The sequence below is a fragment of the Oncorhynchus clarkii genome, chromosome 7, assembly GCF_045791955.1.
Source record: "Oncorhynchus clarkii lewisi isolate Uvic-CL-2024 chromosome 7, UVic_Ocla_1.0, whole genome shotgun sequence".
Taxonomy (NCBI): domain Eukaryota; kingdom Metazoa; phylum Chordata; class Actinopteri; order Salmoniformes; family Salmonidae; genus Oncorhynchus; species Oncorhynchus clarkii.
The window spans coordinates 73,261,348-73,281,327 of record NC_092153.1 but is presented as its reverse complement, the minus strand read 5'-3'; the positions used below and the strand labels follow the sequence as shown (position 1 = coordinate 73,281,327).

The window sequence follows — 19,980 nt, the reverse complement described above, 5'->3', positions numbered from 1 at the left end:
GTAATTCTGCCACCTTGCAGTCTTCCCCATTAATCTTCGCTAAATCAAACACACATTTCATCTATTCCAATAATACTTTACAGTATGGTTCTCAACTGAAATGTGTATGAAGACTATTAAATAGGAGTTCCCCACATTGGTGTGATTTCACTAAAACACTGGATAAAGTTGCCACCACAATAGTTTGGTACACTGCTTGTATACTATTTCACCACATGAGATGTTATTTTCATACTTTTTTATATAACTTTTTTGTGTTTGATAAATCATGTTTCGACACCACCCATTCAGTTGATAGTCATCTCTGTGTTTCTACTGTAATTGTATTTTAGTTGTACTGACCAGACTATTCACTCATGTAGCACTGTGTGTTGAAACAATTGAACATGGGTGTTTAATTTATATTAAATCCATCAAATATATGTCATGCATACAGTAAACATCAAACAGACACACAACACTACACAGTTGTTTATTATTTGATTTGCAAAACATCTGACAAAAATAACATTACATAAACACCAATTTATAATGTCTGTTGTAATAGAAAGAAAAAAATATCTTAAATGAAATAAAAACACAAATATACATTGCAAGAAATTAGATGAATTACTTTGATAATTGCAGCCACATAATGCTGAAATGGACAGGCATTCATGTAGAGCATATTCATCCAAATGTATGCATTGTGTTACAAACAATACCTTAAGTGCTTCTGTTGTTTCTGGCTTTCCATGTGAAGTGGTGCAGTGTGTTAAAAACAGGATTATTCACTTAACAATCTAACATTTTAGTTTAACAATTCTTCTTCAACTAGATTTTCTTGCCCACAAAGATCGGTAAAGTAGAATCGCAGTTAGCTGCAAGAATAATAGGTAAGGAAGTACTATTGACCAATCTTTGAAATTAGCTGTCTCGAGAATCAAGAACAAATTTGAGTTGTTTTACGATACTTGGAAAAGATACTTGGAAAAGCTAGTTTGCTAACTTTCTAATTTTGCTTTGCGAAACACTCTCCAGTCGTTACAAGGTTCATATAGGCACTCAATTCAGGCTCCGAGGGACCACAGTGTCTGCTGGCTGTCAATATCTATAGCTAATACATAGGTAACACAAAGCTAGCTAATCTGAACTCCTTTCACTCCCTGCCCTGTACTCCAAAGTGTAGCTTGATGAGTACATGGGAGCCAATTCCCCCATTTTCATTGTGAAAAAGGAATTATTTGTGCATGCAGGTCACTTTGGTACTCTTATTTGCATTAGTTTATATCGACTTGATGTCTAGTGAGGTACCTCCAATAGCTAGCCTCCAATAGCTAGCACGACAACTGATTATCAATCTGACTGCTTTTGCTGGACACATTTTTATTTTTTAAAGTTCTGTTTGAATACAAACTGTCAAAGTCGAGACAGTTAGTTGGAAAGATAGTACGAAGCATTGTCAAAAACTATTCAAAAACTGTATTCACAGATATTAGTAGCATCTTAAAGTGGTACTTACTGAGCAATGTCAACCAAATGGTGCACATCCAGTTCACCAGAGGGAGTATGCTCAAAGACTTAGAGTGTCTGGTCAAAAAAAGAAGAAAAGTGCCTTCAAGTTGGAAAGTGGAGTAGCTGGTGATTAATATTACACAATACTTGCCGCCTCATTGATAGATTCAAGTGGTTTAATCAAAGTCAATAAATGGACATCAACCTCCTCAAGTCTACATTGTTCAAATAGGAATTTGCTTTTCTAGAACCAGCTTCCTATAGCTTTATACCAACCTAAACTACTTGGCTTTAAAAAACTACATAACACGACAGACACTGTGGCCTCACATGTCCTGGTTAGCATATATCTGCTGGGCGATACCCAACCGTGCCAATGTTAGTAAGAATAACAACACACTGATCGATCTGTGATGCTCTTGATAAAAGCAGCATTAAATGGATACTGATCTTTGTCCTGTCAGAACTTCTGCCCTTTCCTGAAAATAAGATCTATACAGAAGAGTTTACTCTAAAAAGGTGGGTTGGGGGATATGAGAGTGGAGAAAACTTAGTAGCTGATAGAGGGAAAGAAGGAAAGAGAGATGGATAGGGGACAGAGTGAGAAACATCTAGTAAGGGCAAAGACCATGCCAACTGTACCAAGAGGAGCAGACGCATCAACTCTCCGACCGAAACCATACGACTCATGACCCCTCTATACAGAGGTCACAATTAAGTCTCTCGTAGCGTTTCATTCCAGGAAGTTGCTCCCTCCCTTCTGTCCTTGTTCACTGTAAGCTGAATATGGCGGAAACCAGGTGGAGGTATTCCTTACATACAACTACCCAGTTGTATCAGATGGGCGAAACGCGAGTGAACTAAGAGAAAAAGGGAGGAAACCACGTATTAGAATGAAACACAACCCCGGTCGACCAGAACCCAGCCTGGACCCCCATTGGTCAGAATGCAGGCACAATTAAAACACAACCTCTGGTGGGTGTTTGTTCGTTACTTTTAAAAAAGGCAATGTTTTTAGTAAAAAAATATTGTACAAAAAAAACTACCAATGACTTCATTAGCTGTATAGTCTCCCAGTCTGCATGGTGAGACATCTTTGAGGTAATCATTGATTCATTAGACAGCAATAAATACCAACACATATTACAAAAGTAAAAACAGAGGAAACTCCTTTAATGCTAAAGCATAATCTGTAGCTAAAAGAGGTAGATCATTGTTGTGTACATCCATTGTGGACACTCCTTTTAATGTTTGAAGAAAAACAACCTACACGTGAATATCAACAGTACTGTACAGTATATCGATCCCTTTCACATTCTGAAACTGTATTGAAAGGCAAATCTCACTCGATCAAAAAAATGTATATTCTTTTTTTGTGAGTTACAGTTCAATTCATTTCTCAAACTGGATTCGTAATTGCTTTGTGCAACCTTTATACAAGAACACACTCTAAAACAAAAAAATGAGACCGTTATGCTAGCTGATGCTAGTGCACCACACACACCCTGTATTCTAGGTATTCGCCCCGTTTGATATAGATAAATAAACAAGTAAGGAAAAGAGACAGCCAACTGTAAAAACTCTAAATGATCCAAGTTCTAGTTTAATTTAATTTCATTAATGGTTCCTACGTTCCAGTTGGGAGTTCGATCAAAATGTCACAAAAATGTAGACGTTCTAAATCGATGAATGAAAAGAAAAAATGCTTAACCAAGACTAATGACATAACATGGATTTAAATAAAAATCTGATTTTGCTTTTGTTCTTCAACTCATAATTACTGCTATTGAACAGCTTTTGAAATGTCTGGAGTTGAAATCAACTGACTGTAGGTCATGAAGCCACATTATGCCTTTTCTTCATAAAGCGTTTTGGAAAATCCACTACATTTGACTGAATATTGAGCAGCTATAACTGTACAAAACCAGACCTGAGAGAGAGAGAGAGAGAGAGACCTCTCCTTACCCTGTACTTCTCTAAAGGGAGATTTGTGACAACATCCTGCCCTGTGGCACTTACATGATAACCAAGTCTTATACATACAGTGCCTTAGGGAAAGTATTCAGACCCCTTGAATTTGTCTACATTTGGTTACATTACAGCCTTATTCTAAAAGTAATTAAAAAAAAGAAAATCCTCAGCAATCTACACACAACACACCATAATGACAAAGTGAAAACAGGTTTTTAGAAATGTGTGCAGATGCATTAAAAATAACAAACAGACATACCTTATTCACATAAATATTCAGACCCTTTGCTATGAGGAACGAAATTGAGCTCAGGTGCATCCAGTTCCCATTGATCATACTTGAGATGTTTCTACAACTTGTTTGGAGTCCACCTGTGGTAAATTCAATTGATTGGACATGATTTGGAAAGGCACATAACCGTCTATATAAGGTCCCACAGTTTACAATGTATGTAAGAGCAAAAACCAAGCTGTGAGGTTGAAGAAGTTGTTGGTAGAGCTCTGAGACAGGATTGTGTTGAGGCACAGATCTGGGCTGGGAAAGGGGACCAAAAAATGTCTGCAGCATTGAAGGTCCCTAAGAACACGGTGGCCTCCAACATTCTTAAATGGAAGAAGTTTGGAACCACAAAGATTCTTCTTAGAGCTGGCCACCCGGCCAAACTGAGCAATCGGGGGAGAAGGGCCTTGGTCAGGGAGGTGAACAAGAACCCGATGGTCACTCTGATAGAGCTTTAGAGTTCTCCTGTGGAGATGGGAGAACCTTCCAGAAGGACAAGCATCTCTGCAGCACTCCACCAATCAGGCCTTTATGGTAGAGTGTCCAGACGGAAGCCACTCCTCAGTAAAATGCATATGACAGCCCGTTTGGGAGTTTGGCAAAAGGCACCTAAAGACTCTCAGACCATGAGAAACAAGATTCTCTGGTCTGATGAAACCAAGATTGAACTCTTTGGCCTGAATGCCAAGCGTGACGTCTGGAGGAAACCTGGCAACATCCCTACGGTGAAGCATGGCGGTGACAGCATCATGTTCTGGGGATGTTTTTCAGCAGCAGGGACTGGGAGACTAGTCAGGATAGAGGCAAAGATGAATGGAGCAAATTACAGAGAGATCCTTGATGAAAACCTGATACAGAGCATTCAGAACCTCAGACTGGGTCAAAGGTTTACCTTCCAACAGGACAACGGACCTAAGCACACAGCCAAGACAAGGCAGGAGTGGCTTCGGGACAAGTCTCTGAATGTCCTTGAGAGGCCCAGCCAGAGCCCAGAGTTGAACCCGATCGAACATCTCTGGAGAAACCTGAAAACAACGCTCCCTGTCCAACCTGACAGAGCTTGAGAGGGTCTGCAGAGAAGAATGCGAGAAACTCCCCAAATACAGGTGTGCCAAGTTTGTAGCGTCATACAAAAGAAGACACAAGACTGTAATCGCTGCAAAAGGTGCTCCAACAAAGTACTGAGTAAATGGTCTGAATACTTATGCAAATGTTATATTTTCAGTGATTTATTTTTAAGAAATTTGTTAACATTTCTAAAAACCTGTTTTTGCTTTGTCATTATGGGGTATTGTGTGTAAATTGATGAGGGGAAAAAACTATTTAATCAATTCTATGTGGTAAATGGTACGTGTGTATATATAGATTGTGTATAGGCTTGTCTCCCACATGAATCTCCTCTTTGTGCCAGACTGGGTTCAAATGCATTCTGTTTACTTTTTTCTATATTCATTGATCTGTACACGTTATGTATGCGTGTGTGTGTGTGTGTGTGTGTGTGTGTGTGTGTGTGTGTGTGTGTGTGTGTGTGTGTGTGTGTGTGTGTTTGCATGTATGCATGTATATATAGTATGTGTGTATGTACAGTTAAAGTCGGAAGTTTACATACACTTAGGTTGGAGTCATTAAAAGTCGGTTAGGACATCTACTTAGCGCATGACACAAGTAATTTTCCCAACAATTGTTTACAGACAGATTATTTCACTTACAATTCACTATATCACAATTCCAGTGGGTCAGAAGTTTACATACACTAAGTTGACTGTGCCTTTAAACAGAATGGAAAATTCCCGAAAATTATGTCATGGCTTTAGAAGCTTCTGATAGGCTAAGTGACATCATTTGAGTCAATTGGAGGTGTACCTGTGGATGAATTTCAAGGCCTACCTTTAAACTCAGTGCTTATTTCCTTGACATCATCGGAAAATCAAAAGAAATCAATCAAGACCTCAGAAAAAAAATTATCGACCTCCACAAGTCTGGTTTGTCCTTGGGAGCAATTTCCAAACACCTGAAGCTACCACGTTCATCTGTACAAACAATAGTACGCAAGTACAAACCCCATGGGACCACGCAGCCGTCATACCGCTCAGGAGGGGGACGCGTTTTGTCTCCTATAGATGAACGTACTTTGGTGCGAAAAGTGTAAATCAATCCCAGAACAACTGCAAAGGACCTTGTGAAGATGCTGGAGGAAACGGGTACAAAAGTATCTATATCCACAGTAAAACAAGTCCTATATCGACATTACCTGAAAGGCCGCTCAGCAAGGAAGAAGCCACTGCTCCAAAACCGCCATAAAAAAAGCCAGACTACGGTTTGCAACTGCAAAGTTGTGGCAAAATGGCCTAAGGACAAAAAAGGCAAGCCATTGGAGGGGCCATCACAAAGCCCTGACCTCAATCATATAGAACATTTGTGGGCAGAACTGAAAAAGCGTGTGTGAGCAAGGAGGCCTACAAACTTGACTCAGTTACACCAGCTCTGTCAGGAGGAATGGGCAAAATTCACCCAATTTGGAAGCTTGTGGAAGTCTACCCAAAATTTTTGACCCAAGTTAAACAATTTAAAGGCAATGCTACCAAATACTAATTGAGTGTATGTAAACTTCTGACGCACTGGGAATGTGATGAAAGAAATAAAAGCTGAAATAAGTAATTCTCTCTACTATTATTCTGACATTTCACATTCTTAAATGTCAGGAATAGTGAAAAACTAAGTTTAAATGTATTTGGCTAAGGTGTATGTAAACTTCCGACTTCAACTGTATGTATGTATGTATGTATGTATGTATGTGTCTTCTTTTACTGCTCTAGGGATATAATTATTGTTTGGACAACCATATTTACTATTATGTATTGATTTTTACCTTACATTTTTTCATTCTTTATGCGATGCGCAATGCAGAGAACACCGGAAGAAGAATTATAATTTAATTACATGAGTGAATTATTGTAATGTTTGTTTATGTGTCAATTAATCTCATATGGGATGGGTTGCCAATAGGCGATTTGACACCCCAACATTTTTTTCATTCTTTAATTTAGAGTAAGGATGTAACCTAACAAAATGTTGAAAAAGGCAAGGGGTCTTTCCAAAGGCACTGTACATAATGAAAATCAATACACAAAGAGCTACAGTGGGGAGAACAAGTATTTGATACACTGACGAGTTTGCAGGTTTTCCTACTTACAAAGCATGCAGAGGTCTGTAATTGTTATCATAGGTACACTTCAACTGTGAGAGACGGAATCAAAAATCCAGAAAATCACATTGTATGATTTTTAAGTAATTAATTTGCATTTTATTGCATGACATAAGTATTTGATCACCTACCAACCAGTAAGAATTCTGGCTCTCACAGACCTGTTAATTTTTCTTTAAGAAGCCCTCCTGTTCTTTACTCGTTACCTGTATTAACTGCACCTGTTTGAACTCGTTACCTGTATAAAAGACACCTGTCCACACACTCAATCAAACAGACTCCAACCTCTCCACAATGGCCAAGACCAGAGAGCTGTGTAAGGACGGAGTAGGTTACATTTAGAAAGTAGCCCCATCAGTACGAGGGACATTTCTTTAGAACAGGTAATAGGACATTCATTGTGGTCAACAGGTTCCCCGTAAAGACTATCGTATCCATGACGGCCTTTAAGTACTCTGTAGAGTAGACTAAATAGTTAATAATAACGGATTGGATTTAAGCGCAGCCAACATGTTGCACCCACTTCGGTGTCCTTATCACACAAGGCTCTTGTACGGACAAGGGAATGAGATGATTGAAAGCATAGGAGTCGGTTCTACTCTATACATGTCTAATAGAATATCTGAGCCATAGAAATACACGTTCTAAATATATAAACTGTGTATCTCCATCCCCATCAATACGAAGGACATTTCTTTAAACTAGCTTTGTTTGTTTTTCTCTCCCTCCATATGGCTTATATTAGAGAGCAGCACTGTATATTTAGCTTGTAGAACATCCTCATTCTCCCAAATGATTAACCAACGATGTCAAACGTCCATCAACGACACAACTTTAGTCAATAGGTTAATTCATTTGATTTGGAGATTAGACCACTAGGCATTGCCAATCACTCACTCGTCCCCACCTAAACATATATAGATCCATCTTTATATACTTAACAAAAATATAAAAACAACGTGTTAAAGTGTTGGTCCCATGTTTTATGAGTAAAATAAATAATCCCAGAAATGTTCCATATGCAGAAAAAGCTTATTTCTCTCAAATTCTGTGTACAAATTTGTTTACATTTCTCCCTTGCCAAGATAATCCATCCACCTGACAGGTGTGGCACATGAAGAAGCTAATTAAACAGCATGATGAGGAGTATTTCTGTCTGTAATAAAGCCATTTTGTGGCTGGGCCTGGCTCCCTAGTGTGTGGGCTTGTCTTCCAGGTGGGCGGGCCTATGCCCTCCCAGGCCCACCCATGACTGCACCAATGCCCAGTCAGTTGAAAAGCATATTTCCTTATATGTAACTCAGTCAAATCTTAGAAATTGTTGCATGTTGCATGCGTTTATATTTTAGTTCAGTATATATAGAAAGTTGAGAAAGTGTTTCAGAGAGAGAAAGTGAAAATAAGTCGGTCATCAATATCATGTTGTTTGCATATATAATCCAAGAATTTCCTTACTAAGAGTTAGTAGTAATAATATCTACACTCACCGGCTAATTTATTAGGTACACCACCTAGCTCCCACAGACAGTGGTCACATGGCCGTGGCTTGCTATATAAAGCTGGCAGACAGGCATCGAGGCATTCAGTTACTGTTCCATTGAATGTTAAAATGTTAAAATGAGTGACCTAAGTGACTTTGAGCGTGGTATTGTTTAACTTTATTTAACTAGGCAAGTCAGTTAAGAACATATTTTTATTTTCAATGATGGCCTAGGAACAGCGGGTTAACTGCCTGTTCAGGGGCAGAACGGCAGATTTGTACCTTGTCAGCTCGGGGGTTTGAACTTGCAACCTTTCGGTTACTAGTCCAACGCTCTAACCACTAGGCTACCCTGCCGTTGGCTACCCTGATCGTTGGAGCCAGGCACGCCGGATCCAGTATCTCAGAAATTGCCACCCTCCTGGGCTTTTCATGCACGACAGTGTCTAGGCTTTTACAGAGAATGGTGTGACAAACATAAAACATCCAGTCATCAGCAGTCCCGTTGGCAAAAACAACTCAGTCGAAAGACAGGTTGAAAGAGAATGGCAAGAATCGTGCAAGCTAACAGGCGGGCCACAAACAGACAAATAACAGTGCAGTACAACAGTGGTGTGCAGAACGGCATCGCGGAAAGCACAACTCGACAATCCTTGTCACAGATGAGCTATTGCAGCAGTCGACCACACCGGGTTCCACTCCTATCAGCTAAGAACAAGAAGAAGCGGCTCCAGTGGGCACACGGTCACCAACACTGGACAATTGAAGAGTGGAAAAAGATCGCTAGGAACATGACAGCGAGTTGGCCTGCACAGCCCCCAGACCTCAACCCAATAGAGCATCTTTGGAACGGGCTGCTCTCACTAATCTGCAGCAACTGCGTGATGCCATCGCGTCAGCATGGACCAACATCGCTGTGGAACGTTTCCGACAACTTGTAGCATGCCCCAAATAATTCAAACTGTTCTGGAGGCAAAGAGGGGTACTAGATGGGTGTACCTAATAAACGGTGTATGTAGCCCTATGTACAGCTGCGGTTATTGTATTGATACATAGTATTTACAGGATGCAGCCACTGGAGGGCTGCGCAGCATACAACATCAAACCGGAGGACTCGGACATGTCAAAAAACTAAACAGAAAACGGTCCATCTGAGTCCTCAAGACATTCTTTTCAAATAATTCCACATCGCAGTCGGAAATTAAAGGAGTGAAATATGCGGAGAGATTAAGAACAAGCAGCTTTGAAACACTCCACGTACTAAAAACTGTAGTCTACATATGAGGGAAAAAATGAACAATTCATGTAATTGTTTTAAGATGCTGTCCAGATTACTCGCAGGGATTGTGGCTATAAGACGTAGCCAGTAGAGTAACCGGCCTAACTATGCATTTCCAATCACATTTTGGCATTGTAGCCCTTTGAAAACGGTGATAAAACTTAAACATAGACATACTTTAATAGATACACTTGAGTACAGGTGGTCTAATAGTGTTTGGGATACATAGAATTTGCAGCTACATTTATTTGCAGCTATCATAATTCTTCCCCCGCCCCTTCTCCAAGAAACAAAGAAACTAACCAACCAGAGCTCTGGCTTGGTTTGATTGACAGCTTGCTTTAGTGGCTAAACAACCACAGCCACCCACACACTACTCCACAACCAAACTACTTCCGGGTTACAGAAAATATTCTGTATGCTGTATAGTGTATACGTTTCCTTCATCAATTCCTAGATGATAGCACAAATGGTGAAAAGTGTGCTCATAGAAGGCGTCACAAGGCGACACTCGAAGCAGACCGGAAACTTTGAGAACACAGACAATGGGCGCGTTCGACATTGCAGCCGTCTTCAAATGAAGTCATGATCGACTGATCTACAAATCACCTTGCGTCATAAATAACTACTCAATATTATTTGTAGATCAGTCAGTCACAATTGACCCATGTTCACTCTTTTGATGCTCTCGAACACGGCCAATACCTTTGGCAGAGATTAATGGGAGCGTGTTTTGTGGCGTATACGTACCCACACACACACTTGCCCTTGAGGAAAGCGACTGAGCAGAATAACAAGAGGATGAGAGAAACAAATGGAAATGCTTTACTGGTACTGTTCTTGCCCTTGTGACGCTCTAGCATCAAATAGCTATCCCGGATTTAAATGTCCTCATGCATTTTTAAGGTTCTATGCTGTGTATTTGTGAACAGAAAGGTATTTGTGAATACAAAAACAAAACAAAATCAGAGGTAGCTCCAACGTAATGACTGACTGTATTAGTGAGTGAGTAGGCTTGTGTGACTGTGTGTAATCATACACTGCCATGCATAAAGCAGCACTTGCATGACACGCACAAAAAGCACACAATGCACTGTATATACCGGTATACAAGATGCAATACTGTTTTTCAATATACTGTCCCTTCAATACGAAGGTAAGCGTACATGTCAAATATAAGCAGAATTTCCATGTATGTATGGTTCTGAAGTAAATTCTGCTGTTTGTATCATTCAATTGCCATCACTTTGCATGTGCCAGTCAACAGCTGGAACATGTACCCAGTCTCAGGTCGCTGCGTCTGACCTACCGAAGGCACACACACACACACACACACACACACACACACACACACACACACACACACACACACACACACACACACACACACACACACACACAGGGCAGGGGAATTCCTAACACACACACTTCCATATCCCCCCTTGCACCCAACCACCCCCCCCAACCCCCGACCCCCACACCATCTCCCTCCCTCAATCTCTCCTCACAAACTAACACTCACACCATCCATAACACGTCTAACCACGTTCCTATAGCTCCCACCTCATACCCTCCTCCCACCCCTCCTATGACCTTTCGTCCACCTCTCCACCTCCATGAAAGGTCAAAGATCACCAAAATGTGTTAATTTAGGAGACCTCGCTGCCGAACACCTCCAGCACCAGCGGGGTGAGCTGCATGCTGTGCTCTGGCTGGAAGGACAGCGAGCGGTACTGCTTGGAGTGCTCTTCGTTCAGGCTGCGCAGGTCCGCCAGCTTCTGGATCATCCTGGCGTACACCAGGCGGCCGCCTGGGTGGTGCAGCCGGATGTAGGCCTGCAGCGTCTCCGACAGACGGTCCTGCAGTGCCTCGATGCGCCCGTGGTCCTGCACGCCAGGACGGTCTGCAGGGAGGGAGACACAGATGTTAAAACTTTATGTCTCATCTCCAGCACCACAGTGTCTATTATGTGAATGGAGGGAGGACATAGGCGGTAAGACTTCAAAGGGACACTTCATCCCTTTTGAACGTCATATTCATCATCTCCAGCACCATACAAGACAGTGTTTACATTTGAAGGAAGGGAGTAGACATGGCTGGTAAGACTTGACAAGACAGTGTTTACATTTGAAGGAAGGGAGTAGACATGGCTGGTAAGACTTGACAAGACAGTGTTTACATTTGAAGGAAGGGAGTAGACATGGCTGGTAAGACTTGACAAGACAGTGTTTACATTTGAAGGAAGGGAGTAGACATGGCTGGTAAGACTTGACAAGACAGTGTTTACATTTGAAGGAAGGGAGTAGACATGGCTGGTAAGACTTTAAAGCCAATAGCCATGAGAAAAAGTGTGTGTTATCCTTATACCTAAAACTAAGCATATGTGTGGTTTCATGACAAAATATATCAATTAGGCTAATATTATGTCACGTACAAAAACAGGCATACTTGAATGTAGATTTTAGCCAACGGTAAATGGGAAATCTACATACACACAAATGTTCAAAATCGATTCATACAATGTCATGTGCAAACACAGGCACGCCATGCATGTATACGCACACGTTATCATCAACCCCACTGACGAAAATAAATGGACAAGATACACACTCACACACACATGCGTAAGCAGCCACTGAGACTGGAGTGTGTTGACTTCAGCACAGACACACAAGAACACCCACCACAAGAGAACTGATCCTCACATAAACAATTCATGACACACACACACACACACAGTGTGTACCTGGGGAGAGGAGGCAGATGGCCATGAGTAGCACATGTTCCTCCTCGTGGAGGTTGAGTTTCTTAAGGCCCACCTGGAATTTAACCAGGGGCTCCAGCAGCTCCAGAGTGTGGCCCGCTGCAGGAGGCAACCCATACATACACACACACAAATACACGTTGATCAGATCAGATAGCAATCACAATATATATCTTTATATACTTGCCTAAACCTAAGGATGTGTGGTTTCACGAGATAAGACATGTATTCACATTATACTATGTACTGTACAGTGCCTTCAGAAAGAATTCAGACCCCTTGACTTTTTCCATATTTTGTTACGTTACAGCCTTATTCTAACATTTATTAAATAAATAAAAATACTCAGCATTTATACACAACACCCCATGATGGCAAAGCGGGAAAAAGGTTTATAGATATACCTTATTTACATAAGTATTCAGACCCTTTGCCATGAGAGTCGAAATTGAGCTCAGGTGCATCCTTGTTTCCATTGATCATCCTTGAAATGTTTCTTGATTGGAGTCCATCTCTAGTAAATTAAATTGATTGGACATGATTTGGAAAGGCACACACCTGTCTATATAAGGTCCCACAGTTGACAGTGCATGTCAGAGTACAAACCAAGCCATGAGGTCCAAGGAATTGTCAGTAGAGCTCCGAGACAGAAAAACATTTCTGCAGCATTGAAGGTCCCCAAGAACACAGTGGCCTCCCACATTCTTAAATGGAAGAAGTTTGGAACCACCAAGACTCTTCCTAGAGCTGGCCCCCAGGCCAAACTGAGCAATCGGGGGAGAAGGGCCTTGGTCAGGGAGGTGAACAAGAACCCGATGGTCACTCTAACAGAGCTCTAGAGTTCCTCTGTGGAGATGGGAGAACCTTCCAGATGAAAAACAATCTCTGCAGCACTCCACCAATCAGGCTTTTATGGTAGAGTGGTCAGACGGAAGCCACTCCTCAGTAAAAGGCTCAAGACAGCCCGCTTGGAATTTGCCAAAAGGCACCTCAGACCATGAGATACAAGATTTTCTGGCCTGAATGCCAAGCGTCACGTATGGAGGAAACATGGCACCATCCCTACTGTGAAACATGGTGGTGGCAGCATCATACTGTGGGGATGTTTTTCAGTGGGAGGGACTGGGAGACTAGTCAGGATTGAGGCAAAGATTAATGGAGCAAAGTACAGAGAGATCCTGCTCCAGAGTGCTCAGGACCTCAGACTGGGGCGAAGGTTCACCTTCCAACAGGACAACGAACCTAAGCACACAGCCAAGACAAAGGAGGAGTGGCTTCAGGAAAAGCCTCTGAATATCCTTGAGTGGGCCAGCCAGAGCCCGGACTTGAACACGATCGAACATCTCTGGAGAGACCTCAAAATAGCTGTGCATCAGCGCTCCCCATCCAACCTGACAGAGCTTGAGAGGATCTGCAGAGAAGAATGGGAGCAACTCCCCAAATACAGGTGTCCAAACTTGTAGCGTCATACCCAAGAAGACTAATCTGTAATCGCTGCCAAAGGTGCTTCAAGAAAGTACTGAGTAAAGGGTCTGAATACTTATGTAAATGTGATATTGCGGGGGGGGGGGGGGTTCATACATTTTCTAAAAACCTGTTTTTGTTTTGTCATTATGGGTATTGTGTGTAGATTGATGAGGGAAAAAACTATTTAATCCATTTTAGAATAAGGCTGTAACGTAACAACATGTGGAAAAAGTCAAGGGGTCTGAATACTTTCTGAAGGCACTGTATATCATGTGTGTGATATATCATATGTCTATGTATACGAACAGTGATTATTTTAAGCTAGCAGTGATTGTTATCAGCTAACAGTGATTATTTTAAGCTAACAGTGATTGTTATCAGCTAACAGTGATTATTTTAAGCTAACAGTGATTGTTATCAGCTAACAGTGATTGTTATCAGCTAACAGTGATTATTTTAAGCTAACAGTGATTGTTATCAGCTAACAGTGATTATTTTAAGCTAACAGTGATTATTTTAAGCTAACAGTGATTGTTATCAGCTAACAGTGATTATTTTAAGCTAACAGTGATTATTTTAAGCTAACAGTGATTGTTATCAGCTAACAGTGATTATTTTAAGCTAACAGTGATTGTTATCAGCTAACAGTGATTATTTTAAGCTAACAGTGATTGTTATTAGCTATCAGTGATTGTTATCAGCTAACAGTGATTATTTTCAGCAAACAGTGATTGTCATCTCAGAGTAGGATCCAGGATCAGCTCTCTCATTCATTATGATTTAAACTGATCCTAAATCAGCACTCCTAGATAATGGCAGTTAGGCTAGTGGTTAAGAAATTGGGTCAGTAACCCTAATTGCTCCTGTAAGTCTCTCTGGATAAGAGGGCCTGCTAAATGACTGTAATGCGAATGTGAATATAACAAGGGCCCAGCTAATTAATCACTGTTGATATATGGTTTCCCTAACTAAGCATTTGTGTGGTTTCATGAGATGAGAAATGTATTAACAGGAAATCATACATGATATAGCGTTATGGATGGAAACATATAGTTCACTTTAGTTAGGTGTTAATTGATAGATAAAGAAACAGGCCTCCTGTTTGTAATTTCTGGATCATAAACACCTTTTTTCATTTGTTATGATCCAGAAACTGGAAAGGAGGCTGCTAACTTCACAACCAAAAGGTATGCTTATGTGTTATCAATTGTTTAATTGGTAACTATTGATCACCTCTATTTGAAGAGTTTATTTCCAAAACCCTATATATACATTTTCTGAAATGTTTGTAATTTAGCTTTTATTGTTTAAAGAACTTATGAAAGAGATTGGAGTGTTTTTGCATCATATGATGCAAAACGCAGTGGCTGTATTTCTTTATTCTGAAAGTTATATATCATGAAAACTTGATTGCTGACATACAAAACATTTTGGGAATATATCAACAATGGACTAACGAAACAAATACCAAAAGATAATAAAATAATAATAATTAATATTGATTTCACATAATCAACTAATCATCAAGCTTTGATCATTTGAATCAGCTGTGAAGTGTTAGGGCAAAAAACAAAAGTCGCACACATTGGGGTCCCCAGGACTGAGATTGGGGAACGCTGCACTAGATGCTTTGTGAGAGAGTCTAGGTCAGGAGTGATATTCTTTGGTTGATCTGTAAAAATACCCTGGGCTTGTTTGAAAAGCAAATGAAAGCCTTGGGGGTCTGTGGATGGGTCCGACTGGCTCTGCTGCCCAAGTGTCTTAGCTTTTTAGAGTACGTACTCCTAGTTGGAAAAGGTGTATCTGTGTGTGTTGTGTGTATGCACCTGTATGTGTTATCCTTTTCCACTCACCTACAGCAACATCGATGGTTGGAAAGGGTGTGTGTGTTAGCCTGCCTCAGTCTTACCTTTAGTGACGTCGTTGACGCAGTACTTGAAGTCGGGCCCACCACAGCTCCAGGACATATCCTCCAGGTTGAAGGACTGGTTTGAGCGCAGCATGATCACCTCGATAGCGCTTGACTTGAGCAGGGCGATCTGGTCCTCAGCCGTCAGCTCCCTGGAAGGATTACAACCAATGGTGTATTCATTAGTGTACACCGTAGCAAACAAAGCTAAACAAATGTTTCTCATTGGACAAGTTCAGGTAGTCCCCCTCCCTGTTTCAGTCCGTTTCTTCTGTTTGGTACTTAATGAACGTGGCCCAGAAAGATGGCACCTATGAAAAGAAATAAATCCCGTTTGACAGTGGCCATAAACAGTGGGCTTACGGTCCGGTTATGATCAGACAAAGGTTTAAAGGATGGGGTTGTAGATTTTTTAATTTAGGAGACTGTTCAGTTACTGTTTGATTGAACATTAGAATGGGCAAAACTAGTGACCTAAGCAACTTTGAGTGTGGTATGATCGTAGGTGCCAAGCGCCCCTGTTCCAGTATCTTAGAAATGTCGAGCCTGCTGGGATTTTCACGCACAACGGTGTCTAGGATTTACCGATAATGGTGCGACAAACAAAAAACATCCAGTCAGCGGCAGTCCTAGGGGCGAAAACAGTTAGTTGATGAAAGCGGTTGAAGGAGAATTGCAAGAATCGTGCAAGCTAACAGGTGGGCCACAAAATACAGGAGCAGTACAAAAATGGTGTGCAGAATTGCATCTCGGAACACACAACTCGTCGGTCATTGTCAGGGATGGGCTTTTGCAGCAGACGACCACACCCTGTTCAATTCCTATCAGCTAAAAACAAGAAGAAGCGGCTCCAGTGGGCACATTGAGGAGGGGAAACACATTGCCTAGTCCGACGAATCCCGGTACCTGTTGCGTCATGCTGATGGAGCAAGCAGCATGAGTCCATGACGCTATCCTGCCTGGTGTCAACAGTACAAGCTGGTGGTGGTGTAATGGTGTGGGGAGTGTGTTCCTGGCACAAGTTAGGTCCCTTGATCCCAAATGAGCAATGTTTGAATGCCACACCTAGTAGAATCCATGCCCCGAAGAATTCAGGTTCTTCTGTATGATGTCCGACCTGCTACTAGATGGTTGTACCTTATAAACTGGATACTGAGTGCATGTCGATTGGTTTGAGCGCTTGTGTTGTGCAATCGAGATAAATAGTTGTCTGGGCTTTGTAAGGCACTGTATCTCACGCATGTACAGTCGTGGCCAAAAGTTTTGAGAATGACACAAATATTAATTTTCACAAAGTCTGCTGCCTCAGTTTGTATGATGGCAATTTGCATATACTCCAGAATGTTATGAAGAGTGATCTGATGAATTGCAATTAATTGCAAAGTCCCTCTTTGCCATGCAAATGAACTGAATCCCCCAAAAACATTTCCACTGCATTTCAGCCCTGCCACAAAAGGACCAGCTGACATCATGTCAGTGATTCTCTCGTTAACACAGACGTGAGTGTTGACGAAGACGAGGCTGGAGATCACTCTGTCATGCTGATTGAGTTCTAATAACAGACTGGTAGCTTCAAAAGGAGGGTGGTGCTTGGAATCATTGTTCTTCCTCTGTCAATCATGGTTACCTGCAAGGTTACCTGAAACACGTGCCATCATCATTGCTTTGCACAAAAAGAGCTTCACAGGCAAGGATACTGCTGCCAGTAAGATTGCACCTAAATCAACCCTTTATCGGATCATCAAGAACTTCAAGGAGAGCGGTTCAATTGTTGTGAAGAAGGCTTCACAATGTCTCCTAAAGTTGATTCAGCTGCGGGATCGGGGCACCACCAGTACAGAGCTTGCTCAGGAATGGCAGTAGGCAGGTGTGAGTGCATCTGCACGCACTGTGAGGCGAAGACTTTTGGAGGATGGCCTGGTGTCAAGAAGGGCAGCAAAGAAGCCACTTCTCTCCAGGAAAAACATCAGGGACAGACTGATATTCTGCAAAAGTTACAGGGATTGGACTGCTGAGGACTGGGGTAAAGTCATTTTCTCTGATGAATCCCCTTTCCGATTGTTTGGGGCATCCGGAAAAAAGCTTGTCCGGAGAAGACAAGGTGAGCGCTACCATCAGTCCTGTGTCATGCCAACAGTAAAGCATCCTGAGACCATTCATGTGTGGGGTTGCTTCTCAGCCAAGGGAGTGGGCTCACTCACAATTTTGCCTAAGAACACAGCCATGAATAAAGAATGGTACCAACACATCCTCCGAGAGCAACTTCTCCCAACCATCCAGGAACAGTTTGGTGATGAACAATGCCTTTTCCAGCATGATGGAGCACCTTGCCATAAGGCAAAAGTGATAACTAAGTGGCTCAGGGAACAAAACATCGATATTTTGGGTCCATGGTCAGGAAACTCCCCAAACCTTAATCCCTTTGAGAACTTGTGGTCAATCCTCAAGAGGCGGGTAGACAAACAAAAACCCACAAATTCTGACAAACTCCAAGCATTGATTATGACACTTATGAAATGCTTGTAATTATACTTCAGTATTCCATAGTAACATCTGACAAAAATATCTAAAGACACTGAAGCAGCAGACTTTGTGAAAATGTATATTTGTGTCATTCTCAAAACTTCTGGCCACGACTGTACACCCTCACACACACATACAATATTATGCACACACACAAGCACACCACACACACACTTTGGGTGGTTTCAAAGCTTAGATATCAGATCATACATGTGTAAACACTCCAGAGTTATTCCGGTAGCATCCGTCATCATCATCCCAAGAGAGAGGAGAGAAGGGAATGGTGATGGTCTGGAAAGACAAGCCATAGCTAGTCTGGACGTGCCCTATCCCTGGCCTCTGTGACACTGAGTGATGGCCCCCGTCGACAAACTCCACAAGAGTAAACACTGTACAACAACAGAGCCCTTACGTCGTGGGGCAAAAGAAAGCAATCAAAGAAGTTTCCCAAGAAACCTATGACATATCCAGCATGGCAAAAGTTACGAGTTTCCAAGAAACTCTGTCATATCCCCACGGCAGGATTTACATGTCATACTGGTTACGGCTGATGTGGTGTGTTCAGTGGCCTTCCCTTCAGTGGCCTTCCCTTCAGTGTCCTTCCCTTCTGTGGCCTTCCCTTCAGTGGCCTTCCCTTCAGTGGCCTTCCCTTCTGAAGAGATATTATAGCCCCTCAAGGGATAAAATACAGTTGTTTTGACAACATTGAATTGAAACATTTTGTTGTATTACTTCAGGGTAAACGTAATTCTTTAATGACATACGACCTCGTCAACCAATCACATATTCGGTGTGATGTTAAAGGCACAAGCTTTAATTGCAGACTGCCTCTGCCACTTGGTACTGGAGAAACATAACCACTCTCAAATGCATAAACGTAGCTATGGATGCAAGGACTAGTTTTAAACATATTTTGAAGCACGACAAAAACAGCAAAAACATAAACAATGAAGTAATACAACTGAAGAATCAGTTGTAGTAAGACATTCATTATGTATATTTATTCTGAGAGAAGCAATTACTATATAATGGCTATATAATTGTGCAGCACTGACAAGCCTCAATGCTCTTCTTCGATCAGAAGACCTACATGAACATTACTAACAATGCCTGACCGTATCCTCGACCTTACTTTGCCACTTTACTCTGTCAAACATCAATCTTTATGACATATCATCTGATGATAACAAAAGATAACAGAAATAATTGCATGTGTAGGCACACTTGTCCTTCTGTGAAGGAACACTCAGACTCTTAACACTTAAACTGCTGGGCCTCGCTACCCCCCTGTACTCCATTAATAAGCAGCCATTTTGACTGCAACATAAATGTATTTCAAAGAACACAATAACATTTTCATTAGTGTACGTTACTGTAATCCATCTGCTGCCGTGTGCTCAGGTTATTCTGCCGTGTGCTCAGGTTATTCTGCCGTGTGCTCAGGTTATTCTGCCGTGTGCTCAGGTTATTCTGCCGTGTGCTCAGGTTATTCTGCCGTGTGCTCAGGTTATTCTGCCGTGTGCTCAGATTATTCTGCTGTGTGCTCAGGTTATTCTGTCGTGTGCTCAGGTTATTCTGCCGTGTGCAAAGGTTATTCTGCCGTGTGCT

General features: G+C 41.6%; 1 protein-coding gene across 3 annotated transcripts in view; it reads right to left on the bottom strand.

The window, feature by feature from the left end:
* Positions 1-456: 456 nt before the first annotated feature.
* LOC139413815 (vitamin D3 receptor B) overlaps positions 457-19,980 on the bottom strand; it is a 130,025-nt gene continuing 110,501 nt past the window's right edge. For 2 of the 3 annotated variants that reach the window (XM_071161598.1, XM_071161599.1), the window contains 4 exons: positions 15,850-16,001; positions 12,456-12,572; positions 11,368-11,612; positions 457-2,354 (listed from right to left, as the gene is read on the bottom strand). In XM_071161598.1, coding sequence (XP_071017699.1) covers positions 2,331-2,354; positions 11,368-11,612; positions 12,456-12,572; positions 15,850-16,001 — 538 coding nt within the window. In that variant the 3' untranslated portion in view covers positions 457-2,330. Of the gene's footprint in view, positions 2,355-11,298; positions 11,613-12,455; positions 12,573-15,849; positions 16,002-19,980 lie in introns of those variants that run through there. The other variant, XM_071161600.1, reaches the window with a different exon arrangement.